A 22,362-nucleotide genomic window follows, 5' to 3' on the forward strand; every position below is an offset into this window, starting at 1 on the left:
TATAGGCTCTTCCTCCAAGGAATCAACTCTGGAACCTCCATCCCTAAGATGGGGTGGAAAAGCGGGCAGAGGAGGAGGGAATCCCCAAGGTAACAGCCTATTAAGAAGTGAGAAGTGATGAGAGGAAGGAAACAGTGACATTAGGGGATGGAGGCCAACAGGAGCGGAGGGGGAGGAATGGGTGGGGAGGGGGCAGGGCGGGTCACTCAGTGGACACGTATGCGGGGAGGGTGGGGTCTGTGTGGGGAGAGGCTCAGGGGCTTCTGGCCTGGGCGCTGGTAGAGGCTCTGTTTTTCACCTGGATGATAAGTACACAGGTGTCAGCTCTCTATTTTGCTGGTAAACTATGCTTATGTTTTCGGTGTTTTCCTGTCCTTACAGGTATGGTATAACTCAAATACACCTGGAAGAAAGAGAAAAGAGAAAAGGAGAGAGGGGAGGTGGTTAAAGGAATTCCTCTCTTCCAGAGAAATAACCTCACCCCCAGTCCTCACTCCACCCCACACACACATGGTGCTGGCGGGCAGCAGGGAGACTCAAGGAAGGGAGAGTCCATCCCAGCTCACAACCCGGGGCTACCTGGACATCGTCTCCTTGTGAGCTAAGACAGCGGGGACCACTGTGCCAAAAAGACTGGCTAAAGACCTTTGGGAAAAGACCTGCCCAGCTGGTGACCATGGAGGTGGAGAGCAGAGGACAGGTGAGCAAAGGACAGGACGTGGACTGGAGCCTGGAGACCACAGTGGGACAAGGAGATCAGCCATGAGTCTGGGCCTGGGGGTCCCCCTAACATTTCCCTGAGACACAAAAACGACCTCCCCCCTCCCCAGCCCTACAGGACCCAGGTGTCCCAACACCGTACCCAAGGACACCAAGCATGGCCCCTCCTGTCCAGGCATGAAATCCGCCACCGTTTGAAGCCTCAAGGGTCCTCTCCGCTCCTCCCCAGTCCCGAGAGCCCGGGACACCCCAGTGTCCTGTCTCTTCTTCCCCTCCGTGGACCTAATAATAGACAGGGACCTGCTGTCTGGATCCCTCCAGCCGCTTCCCAACCTGAGCTTAAAGGCCCTGTGGTCCTGGACTCAGATCTAATTTCTGGCGCTGATGTTGACCCAGGACTTCGGGGTCAGGGGTCAGGGGAGGCTCCCCAGGGCCCCACAGGCTGCAGCTGAGCCAGGCTTCCAGCTGAACAGGATTGGCAGATTCTGGACATAAAACTGCGACCTGGAGGAGGCACATCAGTCACACGGAGGAGTGAAAAGCTGCCTTTGTCTCTCCCCCCTTCCATCCACAACCAGGAAACATCCACGACACACCACAGGTGACTCTGCCCAACACACCAGGACTCCGGAGAATGCCACCCAGTGTGCATGGAAAGGTGGGTGGACTGGGACACAGAGACGAGGCTGAACCGAGGGAAGAGCAGAGGCGGAGATAAGAGATATGAACCTAGACATGGCAAGGTTACAGCTTATACAGGTAATTGGCCTGAAAAAGGAGCCAATACAGAGACAAGAGGAAACAAGAGGTGGGGAGTCTTAGTTGCATTCAAGCCCCTGGTTCTAGCTGTACTTGAGGTTCACTTGCTCCCCTGCTTTTCTTTAGTTTGTTCAGTAAGACAATGACTTGCCCTTTGACAAGCCTGAGTCAGATTTCTGCCACTTTCAGCAGAAACATAACTGATGAATACATCAAGGTTTCACTTTTCTAGAAAGAACATAGTGTTTTTATTTGCCCAAATAGTAGAGCCCACCTCAAGGAAAAGCCCTATTCATTGAGAACATTTTGTTTGTACAGCTTTGTGTCTAATCATGTTTCCTTCACACTCAGAAATCTGAAGGGGATTCTGGAGGGTGTGTGAAATCTCAGAGCAACACTCAGGATTCTACATTCTGCAGGGAGAGAAGCTGTGACGCTTTCTGTTGTCTGAGACATTTAGAAGTGAAATGGCGTGCGTTCACAGAAATAGCATGCATTCACTTCTAAATGTTCACTTCACATTTAGAAGTGAAATGGCGTGCGTTCACAGTGAAATAGTGTGCCTTCTGTTGTCTGAGACATTCAGAAAGTGAAATAACGTGCGTTCATAGAATTGTACTTAGAGCACAGTAGGTTATGTCTCTGTACTAGTACATAAGCCAGTAATAGAGCAAGTCACCTCCGGTTTGTGCCTGGTGTAGACAAGATGGTAAATGGGTTTACCCTCCTCGTGAGGCCGAGTGTCTTCCTTCTTCTGCAGCAGTGGCATTTGTGTAGATGTGATCTTTGCAAACCAACACAGGAATAGCTGTTCCTCCTGGAAAAAGAAAAAAGCCCTTTCCTTGCTCTGCTCACAGAACCAAACTTCCTGTGCTGGATTCTCACTGGGCTCCAGTGTTTAGGAGGCTGGGGACCAAACTGGCCAGAATCCACTTGGGCCTGATGTCCCCTCTTGAAATGTCCTCTTGCTAAATGGACAGCACAGGGCTTCCTCAGTGGATCTGAAGGATCTGTGATGCCTTCTGTTGCCTGAGACATTTAGAAGTGAAATAGTGTGCGTTCACAGAAATTTTTACGAATAGAATCCAGGACTGAAAGAGTAACTATTGGTACATTTAAAATTGTGTTTAGCATACAGCAGTGGTAACTTTCTAAATCTCGGGGTTGCGGGTCCTGCCCCCGGAAGGGCACCGCTCCTTCCTCAAGCCCGCCCCAGCTCGCCGGACTGCTTTGCTTACATTGCCAGAAGGTTCTCCGTAGGGACTGCCCTTACGGCTTGGAGAGTGGGGGGGGGGGGGGGGGGAGAGGAAGGAGCGGGGCTCCAGACAGGGGTCATCACCAGAATTATCTTGGTGAGAATCAAAAGAGCCCGTGGATCTAAGGCTCTGCAGCAGGGAATGGTGCATGTTATTTGCCGCTGCTCAGCCTAAAGGAGAAATCTGAGTTGCCCCAGGGTGGGATTCGGCGGCATCCTGTCTCTCACTTACTGGAGTGAAAGAAATATGAGGGCGAGGGAGACCCAGTCCTTAAGTTTCAGAAAGTATGGAGAGAAGAAAGGATGAGAGGGGGCGGATTTAGGTGTCACTGTGAGCTGAGTCATCGGGAGAGAAGGAAAGACCACAAGAGACCTTGGGCAGGACAGACTTCAGGACCAGAGAGATAGGGAGAAAGAGATGGAGCCCTGGCTAGTCCTTTTTTTTTTTTTTTTTCCTTTCTGCAGTACACGGGCCTCTCACTGTTGCGGCGTCTCCCATTGCGGAGCACAGGCTCCAGACGCGCAGGCTCAGCGGCCATGGCTCAGCGGCCATGGCTCACGGATCTTCCCGGACCGGGGCACGAACACGCGTCCCCTGCATCGGCAGGCGGACTCTCAACCACTGCGCCACCAGGGAAGCCCTCTGGCTAGTACTTTTAAAACTCTGGGGCCTCACACTTACTCAGTAAGAGCATCAGTGTTTGCTTTTATTCCCCACTGTTGCTGCTTGTTCCGGCTTACAAAGCTACCCAAAGCCCTGGCTCCTTCACGCATCCCCTGCCTCGGCCTCCCTCTAGTGGAAGTCTGCGGAGTGACAGGAGCGCGGGTTTCCCCACTTTCCGTCTTAAAAACGTTGGTGATCTTACCCACCTCGCAGAATTGTAGTGAGGATAATTAATGGCTATAGTTTGGGCAGCAACAGAAATGGCAATAGTTGTAGCAGCGGTGCTAAGTGATTTACATGAGTCGTCTCGTTGAATCCATACAAGTTGGGGAGCGATATTATTATCTCCGTTTTATAAAAACTTCGAGAGCTGCTCTAACCTGCCCCGGGTCAGCAGCAACGACGGCCAGAATGAATGTGTTCTTACAGTAAGCTGCCTAGTACTCTCTGTCTTTCCTCAGTGCTGGTTCCTTCCTCTTGTCTTCCCTTGGAAAGCATTACAGAGGGGTTTACCTCATATAAAATGAAGCAAGAGAATTCATCATTTATATTGTTGATAATGCCTACCTTGGATGGTTGTTTGGAATTAGAGAAAATTGTAATAATAGTAACAGCAGCAAAAGTTTATTGAGTTCTTATTGTGGCAGATACTATGGTCAGCATTTAACATGCAATTATTTGCTTGAGTCATCTCAGCAATTCTATCCCATGGGATCTCTGACTATCCCCCCTTTTACAGATTAGGAAACAGATTTGGAGAGTTTAGTGCCTGGCCCATTACTTACAGTAGTTACAACCATAATTATTCAATGTCATGAGAAAGGCACAGGGCAGAGGAGTTCAGTGAGGGGTCAGGAAAGACTTCTTGAACAAGGAGTCATTTGCAGAGGGGTTGGTTTGTTTGTTGGTTTGGTTTCTTTGTTTTCATTGTAAACCTAGTATTGTATGTATATGCTCCTTGAAAAAGTTCAAACGGTGCCTATGGTTACAAAGTAAAAATCTGAGAAGCTTCCACCACCAGGGAGTAACTGCTGAATAACACCCTGAAGGAACTTTCTCCATGAATATACCGTCTAAAAAAGAGATCAAGCTGTACGTCTCTATTATTTTCTTTTTTCTGGGTACCTTTTTTTTTTTTCTTTCCTGATTTTCACTGAGGAGGGGGGTGGGTGACAGGAGCAAGGGTGCGGGGCGGCCAAGGGCGTGAGGGCTGGCCGCTGGGCCAGGTGCTGGGCAGGGGCCAGGTACTTGCTTGTTTACATGCATTCACTGGTTCTAAAGCCACTCTCTGAGTTCCTCCAGTAGTGTCCGCCCTGGCCTAGAGCAGGGCCCAGGGATCAGGGTGAGGAACAGAGGAAGCCAGAATCCAGGGGGCCAGTTGGCCACATGGTAATGACCTTCAGTGCAAGTTCCAGGCTCTGCAACCAGCTGATACTTGAGCAGGGGAGTGGCCTGACTAGAGCTGACTTTTTAAAAAATTGTATTAAAATACACATAACATAAAATTCACCATCTTGGCCATTTTTAAGTGTACAGTTCAGTAATATTAAAAACATTCACGGGCTTCCCTTGTGGCGCAGTGGTTAAGAATCTGCCTGCCAGGGCTTCCCTGGTGGCGCAGTGGTTGAGAGTCCGCCTGCCGATGCAGGGGACACGGGTTCGTGCCCCGATCCGGGAAGATCCCACATGCCGCGGAGTGGCTGGGCCCGTGAGCCATGGCCGCTGAGCCTGCGCGTCCGGAGCCTGTGCTCCGCAACGGGAGAGGCCACAACAGTGAGAGGCCCGCGTACCGCAAAAAAAAAAAAAAAATCTGCCTGCCAATCCCAGGGACATGGGCTTGAGCCCTGGTCCGGGAGGATCCCACATGCCACAGAGCAACTAAGCCCGTGCGCCACAACTACTGAGCCTGCTCTCTAGAGCCCACGTGCCACAACTACTGAAGCCCGCGTGTCTAGAGCCCGTGCTCCGCAACGGGAGAGGCCACTGTAGTGAGAAGCCCGCGCACCGCAACGAGGAGTAGCCCCCGCTCGCCACAACTAGAGAAAGCCTGCGGGCAGCGACGAAGACCCAACGCAACCAGAGATAAATAAATATAATTAATTAATTTTAAAAAAACCAAAAACCATTCACATTGTTGTGCAGCCATCACCACCATCCATCACCATAACCCTTTACATCTTGTAAATCTGAAAGTCTATACCTTTTAAACAATACCTCCCTGTTCTCCCCTCTCCCCAGCTCGAGCTGACCTTAGGATGGGCTGCAGGAGACAAGGCCTGTGGGTAAGAGGCCAATTAGGAGATGGCTGTAACCACCAAGGCCAGAGGCCATGAGGATCCCCATGTGAGAAAGAAGGGCACAAACAGGAAACGAATTTAATAATTAAATAAAAGCACCTCCCTGTGCAGGAAACACTCACTGTGCCAGGCCGCCTGAAGGCTTCTGAGGAGTTATTTCCTCTCCGGGTGACTTGCCCAGCTGGAGTCAGCAGCCAACAAATCTGAAGCTCTTTTTTGCACCCATTTCTCACATTATTGAAGCTCCTCCATCATCAAAATCTCCCCCTTAGCTCATCAACACTCACTCCCCTTCAATCCCTTCTCCACTCTGAAAAATCACTTTGAAAGGTAAATATGTTTCTCCCCTGCTTCAACCTCTGAATTCTCATGGTTCTTCAGATATGGATAAAACCCCCAAACCCCAAATCTCTAAGAGGACCTACAAGGCCCCGCAGGATCTGCTCCAGTGCCTCCCCTCCTCAAACAGCTGTTCCTTCTTCTTCTTTTTTTTTTTTTGGCCGCTCTGCATGTGGGATCTTAGTTCCCCAACTAGGAAACGAACCCACGCCCCCTGCACTGGAAGCGTAGAGTCCCAACCACTGGACCACCAGGGAAGTCCTACACAGCTGCTCCTTCTGCCTGGAAGGTGCCTGCCCTGCCACGATCCTCCAAGCCCCTTCACACACACACACACACACACACACACACACACACACACACACACACACACACAGGACTGCCCTGCTCTATAACACATCACTGTTTTAAATTCAGTATTCTTCATGTAAACATGTGATGTGTTTTTCACCCCTGTTAGCCTGTAAGGTCCAGGAGGAAGGGACCATGTGAGTCGTGTTCCCTACTGTAGCCCCAGTGCCTTGACATAGTAAGTGTGCAATGTTGACAGCTAAATGAGTGAACAGTGTAACCTGCTCTCAAGCAAGTTATCTTAGAGTCCATTGCACTGAGTTGCACATGACTGGTAACAACTCGGGTGATCCTGGAGAGAAGACTGGAGAGGTGGCAGGTGAAGGAGGTGTATGTTAAAGGGTTTGCATAGTTGCTAGGGCTGCCCTACACAGCATCACAAACTGGGTGTCTTAAACAAGAGAAACCTGTTGTCTCGCTGTTCTGGAGCTAGAAATCTGAACCCAAGGTGTCAGCAGAGTTGGTTCCTTCTGAAGGCCCTGAGAATCTATCTGTTCCATGCCTCTCTCCTTGCTTCCAGTAGTCTCAGGCGTTCCTTGTCTTGTAGGTGACATTATCCTTATGTCTTTACATTGTCTTCCCTCTGTGTGTGTCTGTGTCCGAATTTCCTCCTCTTTATATGGACACCAGTCCTATTGGATTAAGCCCCACCCTAATGATCTCATGTTAACATGATTACTTCTGTAAAGACCCTATTTCCAAATAAGATGACATTCATAGGTACCCAGAGTCAGGACTTCAACATAGAGGGACATAATTCAACCCGTAACAGGGTTGAATATGGTCTCACCCTGAATGACTATAGCTCAAACAGACCTAGCCAGGTGCAGAAATCACTGAGCACGTAATCCTGTCCCAATCTAATGACTTCAGAGTCTCTACAGTGAGCTGACTCTGTGCCTCTGCTTTGTTCTCACACACAACCTGGTCCAGGGTGTGTTCCTCTCCTTCAGCCTCTTGGTGACATTAAAAGTCTTCTTAATTGGGCTTCCCTGGTGGCGCAGTGGTTGGGAGTCCGCCTGCCGATGCAGGGGACACGGGTTCGTGCCCCGGTCCGGGAGGATCCCGCATCCCGCATCCCGCATCCCGCATCCCGCATCCCGCATGCCGCTGAGCCTGCGCGTCCGGAGCCTGTGCTCCGCAGCGGGAGAGGCCACAACAGTGAGAGACCCGCATTGCAAAATTCTAAAATCTATACACTTAAAAAGAGTTTTATTCTCCAGTGAGATACAGTTTCAAAGCCACTAGGCAGGCTCTAATAAAAAGACAGATAATAACAACTGTTGACAAGAATATGGAAAAATTGGAATCTTCATAGACAGCTGGTGGGAATGTGAAATGGTGAAGCAGCTTTGGAGAATCACGGTTCGGCAGTTCCTCAAAAGGCTTAACATGGGGTTACCATGTGACCCAGAAAGTCACTCCTAGGTATATACTCCAGAGAAATGAAAATACATGTCTACACAAATACTTGCACACAAATGTTTATAGCACCATGATACATGATAGCCAAAAAGTGAAAACTGCTCAGAATATCCATCAACGGATGAATGGATAAATACAGTGTGTTGTACCTATACAATGAAATAATAGAGAATTCAACAATAAAAAGAAATGAAGTGCTGATACCTGCTACAACATGGATGAACCTTGAAAACATTGTGCTAAGTGAAGGAAGCCAGTCACAGAAGACTACATATTGTATTTTCTATTTATATGAAATGTCCAGAATAGGTAAATTCATAGAGACAGAAAGTAGAGTGGTGGTTGCCTAGGGCTAGGGGAAGGGGAATGGGGAGTGACTGCTAATGGGCACGGACTTTCTCTGGGGAACAATGAAAACGTTCTAAAATTGATTGTGGTGATGTTTGCACAACTCTGTGAGTATACTGAAAACTGAAGTATAGACTTTCAATGGGCAAATTGTATGGTGTGTAAATTAATATCTCAAGAAAGTTTTTTTTTAAGTTTTATTGACTCAACTAGTCTTCTTTAATTAGAAGAAGGAAGAGGAGAAAGAGAAAAAGGAGGAGGAGGAAAGGAGAAAGAGGAAGAGGGGCGGGGAGGAGAAGGAAAGAGCCACAGCTCATGCTGGGGATCAGCAGCCCAGATCTGAATCATAAGCTGTGCGACCACGTCTCGTGTCCAGACAAGACTAAAGTGGTCACATGCCATTCCTAAGTTTATTGAAACCTCAGGATGGGATAAAAAGAGAAAATACTGACATCCTAGAAAGGCAACCCAACCCAAGAATAGAAGAGGAAAGAGAAGGATAATAAAGAAATAAGTTTAAAAAATAAAAATGCATTATGGCAACGGGGAAAAAAATAAGGGTTTTTTAAAAAATAAAAAGAATTTAAGGAATAAAAAAAAAGAAAGAAGCTTAAATCCATGGAACTAGGCTTTCATAACTGATTTTTAGTGGAAGTGAAGTGATTGGTTTTGTAAATGTTATAATAACTTTTGTGTTTGTTTGCTGCTTGGGGGGGTTAAGACATTTAAGAGAATCTTACACATCAGACTTGAGATCTGAATTAAATGCTTAAATTGGTTTAAGTGTGAAACAATATCAATGTTTGAATAAAATTTGGTTTATTAAATCTGTAAGTTTTGAGGTAGTAGTTATGTAAGTAGTATGCAGAGGAAGGTTGTTTTGTGCTTAAATGTTAATTGTTTAACAAACTCGTAAGGGTGATAAACTTTACATTACACAGAAATGCCTTAAAGTCCTTTAGACAATGGCGGTGTGTTCCAGGAGGGGAGGCTGGGGTCAGATAATTAAGGGCCCACTAACATAGTAGATTGGTTTTATCTTTCTAGGCTCATCATCTTCGCCCCTGTTCATCACTAACAGTCAGTTCTTCTGAATTCAGCATCTTACAATGTCACAGTGAACAGAGAGCCCCAAAGAAGTGGGGTACAGGAGAGGTGGGTTTTGATGGGGGTGAGGCAAGGGGGAAAGTCCAGTGCATGGGATGAATGGTCAGACCAGCCAGAGGGGAATCCTGATGGATTGTCCTGGGTAGCCAGGGAGCAGTTAAGCACCGAAAAAAGGTACATAGAGAGGAGACAGAGGAACACTGAGAAACATGCCAAAGAAAACGGCTTCCGCTCAATCAGTCATAACTGCCTTCCTGAGGCCAAGAAAGATTAAATGGTCTCAAAACTAGTTCACAACTTGTTTCTACCACCTTTCCACAGTGGGACTTGCCTAACTGGAGACCCTATTAGACCAGAAATTATTTCACGTCAACCTAGCCCACTGCTTTATTTATTTATTTTTTTAATAAATTTATTTCTTTTTGGCTGCGTTGGGTCTTCCTTGCTGCACATGGGCTTTCTCTAGTTACGGTGCGCGGGGGCTACTCTTCTTTGCGGTGGGTGGGCTTCTCATTGCGGTGGCTTCTCTTGTTGCGGAGTATGGGCTCTAGGCACGCGAGCTTCAGTAGTTGTGGTGTACGGGCTCAGCAGTTGTGGCTCATGGGCTCTAGAGCACAGGCTCAGTAGTTGTGGTGCACGGGCTTAGTTGCTCCACGACATGTGGAATCTTCCCGGACCAGGGATCGAACCCATGTCCCCTGCATTGGCAGGCGGATTCTCAAGCACTGCGCCACCAGGGAAGCCCCTAGCCCACTGCTTTAAACCAAACAGCAGGTATAGCACCAACTTTACTACCACCTCAGGATAAGCCATATCCACCCCACTGATCTCTGTGGGGACAATAACAACCCCGAACAGTCATTGCTACTGAGAATGTGAAAACGGTCCTTCCTACCCTGGCCACGACCATGCCTCTAAGACCTGAAACACCTATTCTCCTCCCACTATCCCTCCCCTGGACTGTACAGGCCTCCTTGACCAGGATATTCTGTGAGTGGACAGAACTAGAAACCCTGGCATGTGACCAGTCTTCCCGAGGGCTGGTGTGCTCACTCTCACGTGTGACAATCTGGGCTCATAAAAGTGTCTTCCTGTTGTGTTTACCAGTTTCCTGACAGCAAAGGGAGAAAGCAGACCTAGAAAGAGGTAGAGGGAGTCCCCTGGTGGTCCTGTGGTTAGGATTCGATGCTTTCATTGCTGAAGGCGCGGGTTCTATCCCTGGTTGAAGAACTAAGATCCCGTGAGCTGCCAAACAATGAAAAAAAAAAAAGAAAAGAAAGAAAGAAAGAAGTATAAAAAGGCAATAGGGGACATCCTTCCAGTGGAATGAGAGGAACACAAGAGGCAGGCATTTGGTCTGGAGAGACAAAAGCACAGGCTGGCTGCTGGTCTTCAGATGACATGAAAATGGCTGAAAATGGACGTGTCGGAGGAAGGACTCCAGGTGGTGATTAAACTGTAGGGGCTGGAGAATCTTGCTTTCACCTGCTCTGTGCAGTTTGCCCAACTTTGCTTGTGGTTTCCAAATGGTACCATACCCAAGCTCCACCTCTTACTGGCTCTGTGACCTTCAGCAAGTTACCTAGCCTTGCTGAGCCTCAGTCTCTTCACCTGTAAAATAGAAATAATCAGAGTAAGTACATCCTAGAATTGTTGTGAGAGTTGAGATAACCCTGTAACACATTTTGTTCATGGTAAATATGTGATAAAGGACGCCATTATTACAATCACCCGAGAGTGTGTGTGTAAGTGAAAAACGTCTGAGAGAACACAAGTTTGTTTGAGGAATGAAATAGTTCAAGGAGGAACCAACTCTCCCTTCTTGATCTTGGAATAATTCTCTTGAGTGTAATTCCCAGGGGGAAGCATCACACCACACTCAACAGTCAACCGTGAAGTCAACTACGGCCACTACCCTGACCAGCCCACTGTGGGCTGAGAACTCTCCTTCTCTGAGATGCCACCAGGACTGCCTCACTGAGACAACATTTTGCATTATAATCAGGCCCTTACACCTGCTCCATTTTTCAGTCTCTAATGCACTTTATCATTACCTTTTTTTTAATATTTATTTATTTATTATCATTTATTTTTTTTTGTTTGGTTGTGGCCCAGTCTTAGTTGTGGCATGCATGTGGGATCTAGTTTCCTGACCAGGGAACGAACCTGGGCCCCCTGCATTGGGACCGCAGAGTCTTAACCACTGCACCACCAGGGAAGTCCTATCATTATCTTAATTAAGTTTCATAACAATCCTGCGAGGTAGATTGGACATCTGCTGCCATCCCATTTTACAGATGAGAAAACTAAGGTCTGCAGAGGCAAATGACCAGCCCAAATTGTCACAGCAGAGAGAGCTGTGTGGGCACATGGAAGGGGAACCTTGTCTTCCAACTTCCAGCCAAGTGCTCTCTCTACTGTAGAACCTTCAAGAAATGACTCCTGCTACTCCAGCAGCTACTTCCACCAATTAACCACTAATAAAAATGTAAAAATCTGTATATGAGCAGCAGCTCCCACTGCAGACCTTAGGACATTTATTATATCACAGATTACTGACCAATCTCACTTTTTTTTTTTTTAATAGCAACAACTAGCCCTAAAGCAAAGACCAATCCGACAAAGCTGACCACGGCTACCCGGGACCATCCATCAGCAGCGAGTAGTGGATGAACTGCACTCCCCCGGCTCAGTGTTACCTCTGTCAGCCTTGGCTCACCTCCCTCTCTGGGCCTCAGTATCTCCACCTGTATAATGGGCCCAGCAGTGCCTACACAATGGGATTGTTGTGGCAATTAGCTGGAAGGGTGTTGTGAAAGCAACTCGTCCAGAGTCTGGCACATAGCAAGTACTCAATAAAAATTAGATGGGTTTTTGTTAATTGCATAATATACTTGAACACTCCCTGGACACATAGAAAAATTTGGTTTGAGTCACTGACTCTGTCACGTGTTAGCTATGTCACCTTGTGTAAATTGCTTAATCTCTCTGAGCTTCAGTTTCTTTATCTTACAACCTCTTCCTCACAGTTGTTAATGAAGGTGTAAGAATGGAATTCTTGGAGCATTCCCAAGCTAGGAAGGGTTTTGTGGGGTTTCTAGGGAGATGTCAGTGAGGCTCTGGGAAGGGTATGGTAGCAGTACAGATGGGAGTCTGTGTGCAGCCCTGTGGCTCAGGAATAAAGTGGAAGAAGAGAGAAAACAAGGGAGTCAGAGAGAGAGTGCGAGTGCGTTGACTCAGTGTTTGCTGAGTGCTGACCTTGGTCCAGACGCTGTCCGTGGTGCTGGGAGTTCCGCAGTGAACAAGCAAAGTCCCTTTCCCGTGGTGCTTGTGGGGAACAGAGGAGGGGAGTGCTGACACAGAATTTAAAAGTGCAAATAGGAGTGAGAGGGAGGCAGCCAGAAAGAGGGACAGACAGAAATGAGACCAAGCCTGAGAATGAGCTTGGGCTTGTGGAAGAGACAGGTGCTGAAAACAGAACTGCCTGCCCCAGGACAGGGAGAAAGTGAGAGTCCAGGGTGGGAAAGAACTGGGGGAGGAGGTTGGGGTGATAGAGGGTGGTGTGACTGGTGATGGGAAGACATGGGTGGACACCAGAAGTGTGCCCCCTGGAAACCCCATCACCCCCACCAGCTTCTGTTAACTTCCTTCTGCACTTTCTTAGAATGACCCTTCCTCACCCCACTCCAACTCCTGTACAAGGATACTGAGCTCCTGGGAAAACCAAAGGGAGGGTAGTGTGACCAAAAGAAGAGACTGTGTCATCACTTGAGAATAAATGCATCAAATGCAGCCATAGGCAGGACTGTTGGCTCCAAGTTTCTCTCTCCCTGTCCCTTCTCCCTTTCCTTTCTTCCTCTATTGAGGTCTGCTATTTGTTCAGCAAATGCCCAAAGTCTGTGGTTCTCTGGGGCACAGTGTACCAAGTGATGCGTGTAAGGGAGATCAATGCCTCTTCCACTTCCAAGAACCGTAACTTTCTGGGAAGAAAAGGTAAGCATAGACAAAAATGACTCTCTCTGACCCTCTGTGTCTCTGAATCAAAGACTATTCATTCCCCACTTGGTCCTGGTACCAACCTCCTGGACCTCATCCTTGCCTCCTGCCACAGGTGCCACCTCAGTTAGTCCTGCTGCCCCTCCTCCCCTTTTCAGATTCCAGGACTATTCTAGAACCAGCTCTCCCACTTGGCGCAGATGAGACCACAAGGCCCCACCCTCAAACACCTGGGCTTTGATCTTTTGCAAAGGATGGGGATAGCAAGAGAGTGTCAGGAGGACCCTAGAGGGACATGAGGATGACCAGAAAATGGGGATGGACAAAACTCCAGTTTGCACCCAGAAACAAAGACACTGACAAGAAGCGGATTCAGTAAGTGCTGTGTTTTATTGGAGATCAGCATATGGGGAGCAGGGAGGCAGTGAAAGTGGAGAGGACGCTAGAAAACAGCTGATAGGATCTTGATTTAGCTCATACTGCAAGGGGAGGGAGCAGGACTCCCCTCTCTGACTTCTAACTTAGGGCTGCCCCCGCTCTGTCATTCTCCTAACTCCATTATGACTCAGGGTTTTGAGGATTGGGAAAGCTGTCTGGGATGCTCCTATAAGAGCCAGGAGCACGGAGAACTCCGGGAGGAAATTGATTATTGCCTGGGTGTAGATAAATATTCTTCCTGCTAGTACCTGGATACCAATTAATAGTCTTCCATCTGGCACCTGGATACCCCCAGCTAATACTTGGGTATGGATTAATGTTACCCCGGTTTCCCACAGGGTAAAAGGGTCTCCATCCAGTGCCAGGACCTCCACCTCCCCAGGGTACACTGGGACTCAGGGCCCCCCAGGGGAAACCAGGCAGAAGTGACCATGGAATCCCATTGAGGAGAGACCCGGGACGGGGTCGGGCAAGGATTTTTCTCGGGACGTCCAGCACAGTAGAGTGGAGTGGCCCTCTAGACTCAGAGTCCTGGGGGAGGAGTGAAGCCTCGGGTGAGGGGTCCGCGGGGTATGCAAAGGGCTCTGCAAGAAAAGGCCCACTGCCTGGAGGGAGGGCAGCCTCACTAGAAAAGTAGGACGGTTCTTCAGGCAGCTCTTCTCCCACGTAGTCCTCAAACACAGCAGGCATCATCGGCCAAGGGTCCTCCAAGGACCAGGAATCCATGTAGGGCAGCTCCCCAGATGGGGGCCACATCTGTACCCCAGCACCTCCTGCAGGTTGAGAGCCAGGTGATGGAGAAGCATTGGGCTCCAGAGGAGCCCTTGCCGAATCATTAGGCTCAGGGTCTGGTTTGGGCTGAGGATGTTCCAAGTTGGAGGGGCTGGTCAAGGAAGGTCGTTCAAGCAGAGGCAGGTTGATCCCCAAGTCTTGGGGAAATTTCTCCTCCGGCACACCGATGCTCCGGGCAAAGAGGCCTGAGGGAAGGGGAAGAGGAGGCAGCCAGTGGACCAGATATTTAGTCTCAGTGCCCTCCCTTCCCTGACTCCCTGATTCCCTTTGCTTCAAGTCCCTTCACTTTGCCTGTGCCAACTCTTTCCTCCCTCAGGGACCCAACTGTACACACTCCCACCTTTACCTCTTCCCTCAGTCCCAGTTCCCCGAGGACCACCAGTCCGCTCCTGCCCAAAGGTTGCCACAGCCTCCATACCTGGGAGATGAAGACAGACCAGAAGCAGGCCCAGAGGAGCCCGGCTCCCTGCGACATGGCCCTGCATCTCGCTCTGCATTTCCCTCAGCCTCAAGACAGCCAGCCCTTTATCCTGTTAGTGGGTGGGGGACATCAGAAACAGGCTGAGCCAGTGGTTGTGGAAACAATATAGCTCTACGTTCCACCCTCGTTCCTAATTCATTCTGTGGCAACAGATGTCACTTGAATGACTCAGGGAAGCTGGGTGTTCCCACCCTGCTCCTCTCCTCAAGCTCCCCACCCCTTCCTAACCCAGGTGTCCTGGCTCACAGCTCATCACTTGTTGCCAGCCCTACCCTTCCTGGCTGCTGACACCAGGCACATGAGGACCTTCACCCTTGGGGTCCCAATCTCTTCACTGACTTCTCAACAATAGAAACACCTGATTCTGTTTCTCTTTGGGATCCATACCATTCTTTTCCAGCACCCCTTTCTCGTGCATCCCCGTAGCTACATCATCTTGACCTCAACCTGCAGGAGGTTCTGGGGTGCAGAAGTGGCCCCCTTCTGAGGGGCTGCTCCTACATGAGACCCTGTGTCTAGGGAAATAGACCTGGTTCCCATCCTTAAGAGATGACGGTGTATTGGTTTGCTATGGCTGCTATAGCAAGTCACCACAAACTTAATGGCTTACAACAACACAAATTTACTATCTTACAATTTTGAAGAGCAGAAGTCTGACATGGGTCTCACTGAGTTAAGATTGAGGTGTTGGTAGAGCCTTTCTGGAGGCCCTGGGGAAGAATCCATTTCCCTGCATCTTCCAGCTTCCAGAGGCCACCTGAGTTCCTCGGCTCATGGTCCCCTTCCTCCATGTTCAAAGCCAGAAACAGCAGGATCTTCTCACGTGGCATCAGTCTGACCTCCCCTTCTTCCCTCTCCCATATTTAAAGACCCTTATGATTACCTCGGACTCACCCAAATAATCCCATATAATCTTTCTACTTTAAGGTCATCTGACTAACAACCGTAATTCCATCTGCAAACAGTTTCCCTTTGTTATGTAACCTCACATATTCAGTTTCCAGGCATCAGGACGTGGACATCTCTGGTCATGGGGAGGGCACAAGTCTGCCTACCTTAGATGGTCAAATGTGTCCACAGAATATACAAGAGATACAGAGAGAGAGAGAGAGAGCAGATGTTTCCAACTAAGTAGAAGGAGGGCATTGACATGTCAAATAGCCATGAGCTGATCATTGTTAAGGCTGATTGATGAGAGCATAGGGATTCATTAAGTATTTTGTCTACTCTTAAATATGTTTGAATTTTTCCTATAAAAAGTGTTTAAGCGCCTTTGTTTCTCTATTGCTTCCAAGACGCACCCAGACTAGGCTTCTCTTGTTGCATGAAGTTTAAATATTAGCTGTTAGGTTTTACCATTCCATCCTCATCCCCAGCCCCTGCCAGCTGGCTACTGGAAGGGTAAAGAGCTCCTCCAGATCTGGCCAGTGGACAACATACACTCCAATAAAAACTTTTTTAAAAAGAGTGCAGATCTGGCCAGTGGGTACAGGGCAGCAGCCTTTTGGGGTGACATCCAACAGCTTTGCAAAACATTTTGACCTGGATCACACCAGAAACTAGAGGAATACTCGTGTCAGAGGCTGCGTCCCTCCCACAATTGCAGTCCACAGAGCCTCTGAGGGCCTTGATTCCTGTCATTGGCTGCAGTCCAGGGGGCACATGGTAACCAAGGGTGACCCCACAGTGATGACAGAAACGGGACTGTTCTGGAGCCCTCCTCTGTCTTCAGTCAACCCTGCAGGTTGGCTCAGTTGCCCCAGGTCATTTCTGATCAACAAAACAAATTTCTGCTGATTCGAGAATTCAACAACAGTCCTAGATTTGGGGCCAGCTGACATCATCCCTATAGGAGGGAATGAGCTAGATCCTAAGGTGGGGGTGAATTCCTTTGCAGCCAAGCAGAGGCTCTGAGAGGTGGCCTGTGCTTTGGGGTGAGGCTCTTCCTGTAAGGGTGAGCACAGCCCACCCTCCCCTCCTTGGGGCATGAGAGCTTCCTTGGCCTCAGTGTCTTCCCTGCTGTCTCCAGAACATAGTCGCGTGGCCCTTGGCACCCTGTCTACTTTTTCAATCTTCTCCCATGGAGGCCACCTCCCCTTCCCCACTGTAGTGTTCAGCCCTCTCACCTCTCCCAGCTCTCACTCTAGAACCACAGCAGAGGCAGCAGGAGTGTGAAGGTGGAGAGGACACTGCTGGGAAGGACACTGATCTGTCATGGGCTGGGGCGTTTCAATGTAGGTCAGTGGGTCACCTTGCTCGGCTGCACACCCGTCATGCCCCTGTCCTCTCTGTCTTTCACTTCCTCCACCCGCAGCTCCCAGAACCACGCCCCCCTTAACTCCTACTCAGTCCCCAGGAATGTGGTCCGGGCTGCTGTGTTCCAGCCTTCCCAAGGCTCCTGGTGTCCCAGAAACCCAGGAAATCGATGCTCGGGACTCCCAGAGAGGATGGCATCTTGAAGGTGAGGCCAACTAATGGATAAGGAGAAGGAGTCAGGTGGGGAGGGGGAGGAAATCATTAAGGCTCTATGTAAGGAGAGGGGAGGACTGCAGAGTGAATGGGCAGTGGAACAAGAATGGATTTCCTGGGGCAACAAGAGAGAAGAGATGTGAGAGGAAGGATCTGGGAGACCAACTAACCCCTGCTTTCAGCTTAACAAATATTTATGGTTTTCCTCCTTTGTGGGAGGAGCTGTAAGATGTAAGAAATACCAGGCCAATTTATGAATGAAAGTGGGGGACACAGGACCTTTAGAGGCATAGGAGAGCATCACTCAGGTCCCAAGAGGAGACCCAGGGCTCCAAGAAGGCAAAAAGTCTAATCCAGTTCACACAGTTTATTGAGACATCTGTCCAGGACCCAGAGAGAGCAGGGAGCCTGCTCCAGTCTCTGCAGATATCCTGGTATCTCCTACACACAGGGAAGCCTCTGAACGTTGAGGGAAGTGGCAGCCAGGAAGGGGGACTGAGATGGAGACCTTGAGAGACAAAGAGGAATGTTGGGAACTCAAAAAGGGTGTGCTGAGCTCTGTAATGGAGCGTGGGAGTGGAATTGGGAGTGTGAGAACCCAACAGGATATCATGCTGGTTGACCAGATGGTGAAATGAGATCAGTGAAAAATGGTCACTGTTTTCAAATAACTGTTTGGATTGTGCTTTATTTGGCAAAGGGGGGGCAGGGGGGTGGGGAGGGGATGGCTTGTCCAGGCATCAGAGTTACTGTAGGACATTTCAGGGGGTTCCCAGTCAAGAATCGGAATGAGTAGGGTTAGCCAATGGACTATACTGTCTCAAAGAAATGGCAGAGGAAATGCTAGGGAGAGGGTATCTGGCAGGGAGGGCACTGCAGTACAATGGGAATCTAAACAGTAGGAGAGAATGAGGAAAGGGATTTGGAGCCTACAATTTGGGGAGGTAAAGAAAGAAGAGCTGATAAGGGAGAGTCTGCCACATTGGGACAACGGGGGAAGCAGAGCAGCTGTCTTGGGAGGGTGGAAGAAAACTGAGCTACCCCCATGGCTGGGCTCCTGGACTTCTCCCACCTGGGAGACGGTGCGTGCGTGTGTGTGTGTGTGTGTGCCTGCACGTGTGTGTAGGCAAAATCTGCTTTATGGACTGTTAGGTAACTCTCCCTGGGGTAGGAGAACTTCAGGGTCAGCTAGCTGGGGCCCCAGGGGTTTCGCTTGGGTTAGGATGTCCCGGATGGAGTGGCAGGGGATCGTTCCAGAGCTGCCAAAGCCACAGGGCTTGGCACCAGCTGAGGGGTCATGTTGGGAAGAGCCAGCTCGACGCCTACTCAATGTTGAAGAGGAGACAGAAATGCAAGAGTGACCAGAAGAGCTGGACTTGCTGCCACAGGGTTGGAGGATGATTTTGCCATGGGATTGGGAGCTGGAGCTGCCACTGAAGGAGCCAGTGCCTGGTGAGGAGCTGGGCCTCTGGGAAACACCACCACAGGGCTGGAAAGATGAACCAGAACTGCTGGAAAGGCTAGAGCTGCTGTGGACTCCAGAGCTAGAGAGGGAGCAGGGCTCCTTAGAGCCCTTGGAGCCAACGCCATAGGGCAGGACCCCACCAGAGCCCACCGGCTGGAACACAATGGCCGAGGAAGCTCCCGACTGGTAGATGTTGGAACTAGAAGAGCTGTGGCTGGGGATGATGGGGATGCTGGAGAAGTATTTGCCCTCAGAGATGGGGGCCCCGGCTGCAAAGGAGGGAACCCCTGGAGAGCCTTTGATGGGGTGCTCTTTGATGAAGTGGCCCACCGGGTAGATTTTGCCCCTGATGTAGGTCATGCCTGGGACCAGATGACTGTCAGAGGAGCCACCCACCACCTCATAGCTGCCATATTTGCCTACAGAGGTGATGGGGGGGCAGGGCTTCCCTGGAAGGCCACCATTGCTACAGGGGACGCTTTGACCCACTCTGGGGCCACCAGAGCCATGCTGCTCCACCACCACCACTACAGGCATTTTACCCCCAGACACAGAATGGGAGCTGGAGATGTAGGGGCCAGAGTGCGAGACGATGGGTCCCCCACTGCAGGGAGAGTCAGGGATGTTGGAACTACAGGGACTCAGCTTGGCGTTGACCTCCTGGCCACTGCTGCTGGACATCGAGGAGATCTGGGAAACAGAAGAGCTCGAGCCTCCTCCAGACTGGGAGCTGAGGCTTCCTGATTGGGAGGAACTAGATGCACCCTGTAGACTAGGGCTAGGTCCAGAGGAGTAGCTTATCTGCGAATACCCCGTTCCTGGCTTAAATAACGGAAATCCTGAAGAACGACCCTGGGTAGCAATGGACCCGCTGGAGCCGCCACTGGAGCCACCACGGGAGCCACTGGAGCCACTGGAGCCGCCACTGGAGCCACCACGGGAGTCACTGGAACTCGAAAGAAAACTGCTGGAACTGCTGGAGCCACTTTGGCTACTGAAGCTGCTGGAGCTCCCCTTCCCCAGGAGACAGGGGTCACTGGGGGAGGTGATACTCGTGTGGTCCCTGCAGGGGTCTGAGAAGGTCCCAATGCTCTTGGCCAAGGTCCCTGGGGAGGAAAGTAGTGGTTAGCAAGGGCCAGAGAGGCTGGACTTTCTTTCTCCCCTCCCAGACCCACCTCAGTCATCTGCTACTCTGATCTCTCCTGAGAGGAGCCCAGGGAGAGTTTGGGGTGGAAAAGGCAGGGAGACCCCAAAGAGATGGAGAGTGGGGGAGACTGAGACTCTGAGAGGTGGGGGAGACCGTGGGACCAGACGGAAGGAGGAGATGAAAGACAGAACCACAGAGGACTGAGAAGGGAGGAAAAATAGCCAAACAGACACTAAGAAAAAGAGAAAGTGGGGGAGGGGCAGGGGGACAGCAGTAGAGGACAGGACACTTGAGGATTATGATTGGGTCGCCAGCTTCCCCTCGAGAGGCCAGGCTTGGGTACAGAATGGAAATTCTGCTTCCCGCCTCAGCACCGCCCATGCCAGGAAAGCTGGGTGGGGGCCAGGACATGGGGGCACGCACTGTTGCTTCAGAACCCGCTTGTACCAGCAGGACAGGACCCTGCACCCCGAGCCCAGCTCAGGGACACGAGGATGCAGCCCTCCTCCGAGGCCCCTGACCTTTATCAGTTGTCTCCCCGCTGGCCAGCACCGCGTGCCTCCCTGCCCCCAGGCCCACATCTGACCGCTTCTGCCTCTACTTCTTTCCTTAACTAACCCTTTGCTCCTCACCCAGGCTCCCCCTCCCCCCACCCTTCCTCTACTCCCCACCTTAACCACCTCCGGTCCCAAGTGGTGTGGACAGAGCCACGTACTTCAGGTCGTACATTTGGAGAGGCCAGATCTGCCCTACCTTCCTCACAGCGTTACGGTGAGCACTAGATGTGACCACGCATGCAGAAGGTGCTTTACAAAAGCAGAAGGCATCAGACATGATTTATTACTGCCATTCCTCCTTTGAACACCCCACCAAAAACCAGGTCTCCACACTCTGTGAGCTCCCCATTCTCTCCTCAGAAAGAAATTCAACGCATCCACCTCCACGCCAAACCCCAGCTCTGCCCGCAGCCCCGCCCCCTTCACTCTGCTGCACTAATCAGCCAGCCCCCCACCCCCACCCCGCGCTCCTCCTCTGCTCCTCCGATGCCACACAGCCACGGGGCCATGGGCAAGGTCACCGTGATCAACAGCACAGGCCCCGGAGTCACCCAGCCTGGGGTTTGGATCCCGGCTTAACTGCTTTCTAATCTGTGAGTTTGAGCCGGTTTCCTAAGCTCTTCAAGCCTCAGTGTCTTCCCGTGTAGCGTGAGGACGCTTCTCTCACACCATCCTTCTAACGATCAAACGAGCTAATGCGTTAAAGTGCTGGTGGAGTGCCTCACACATAAAAAGGGCCCTATGAATGGTGACAACTATTATGACTATTAAATATCGACTCCATCTTCTAGCACTCGAATAATAATAGTAACAACAACAGCCAACATGAGATAACTGTCTAGGAGTTCGAGGGCACTGTGGCACACATTACCTAGAGACTCAGAGAGAAACTAGAGCTAGGTGTTAACTTTAGCCTCATTTTAGAGTTTCAGAGACGGAGGCTCAGTAAATTTAAGCAGTTTGCCTGAGGTGTCAAGGCAGTGAGGAGCGGCCCCCAGACTCAAGCATCAGATTCCAGAGCCCCTGCCCTTCCGCCCTCGCTGGGTCCTCTCCTGGACTCTCCCCACGCAGGGCTCCCCCCAGCCTTCTCTGACCTGGTATCTGCAGTCCTGCCCCCCTCCTCTCCCCACTCTCTCTGCGCCCAGGGCCCCCAGCCTCCTACCTTGCAGGAGGAGACTGGCCAGCAGCAATGCCAACATCCCCCGCCCTCCCACAAGCCCTATCCGGGATGCTCGCGCAGAGCCCATCTTGGACTGTGTGGCCTCCTGAGTGACAGCAGCTCGTGGACACCCGGGGCCTTTATGTCAGGGCTGGACATTTCCCGGGCAGGAGTCACTGTGGGGAGGGGAGGAGAGGTGGAGGTGGAGGTGCCGGGGGCGGGGGGGGGGGAAGTTGGTGTGGCCGGGAGGAGCTGAAGTAATGTTTGGGTATTGCCTACTCAGCAGCAGGGGTGGCTGCAGTGTGGGGCATCATGGCCCTGGGAACACCTGGCTGGTCTGCCCGGGCTCCTCGTTGCCTAACCTGGAACCAGGTGCTCTGCCCCGAAGGCTGCTCACTCCCGGGCGGCCACCCTCACCATGGGGCCCAGTCCCCTGGCTCCTTCACCCTCCTGCCTTCCCCAGTGTTGGCCTCTCTGACTGCTCGTCCTCCCTCCACGCACAGATGTGGGCATTTCAACTTTCCCTTCAGTACCGGCTACCTGCTGTGGCCCGCACCCCCGCCTCACGGTTAACCCCGCCTGGGAGCCCTCCA

General features: G+C 50.7%; 2 protein-coding genes and 1 pseudogene across 3 annotated transcripts in view; all 3 read right to left on the bottom strand.

Moving 5' to 3' along the window:
* The window catches only part of LOC309829130 (MHC class I polypeptide-related sequence B-like), a 125,881-nt pseudogene that overhangs the window by 32,606 nt on the left and 70,913 nt on the right, over positions 1-22,362 (bottom strand). The window lies entirely within an intron of this gene.
* Positions 13,820-14,988, bottom strand: LOC309828408 (uncharacterized protein C6orf15; the record flags this gene model as incomplete). The annotated part of the gene is made up of 2 exons (XM_082663703.1): positions 13,820-14,676; positions 14,910-14,988. 2 exons carry the CDS (start codon positions 14,986-14,988, stop codon positions 13,820-13,822), a joined length of 936 nt encoding a protein of 311 aa, XP_082519829.1.
* CDSN (corneodesmosin) lies at positions 18,580-21,857 on the bottom strand (the record flags this gene model as incomplete). The annotated part of the gene is made up of 2 exons (XM_082663692.1): positions 18,580-20,012; positions 21,773-21,857. 2 exons carry the CDS (start codon positions 21,855-21,857, stop codon positions 18,580-18,582), a joined length of 1,518 nt encoding a protein of 505 aa, XP_082519818.1.

The sequence above is a fragment of the Grampus griseus genome (assembly GCF_964374135.1).
Source record: "Grampus griseus genome assembly, chromosome: 10".
NCBI lineage: Eukaryota > Metazoa > Chordata > Mammalia > Artiodactyla > Delphinidae > Grampus > Grampus griseus.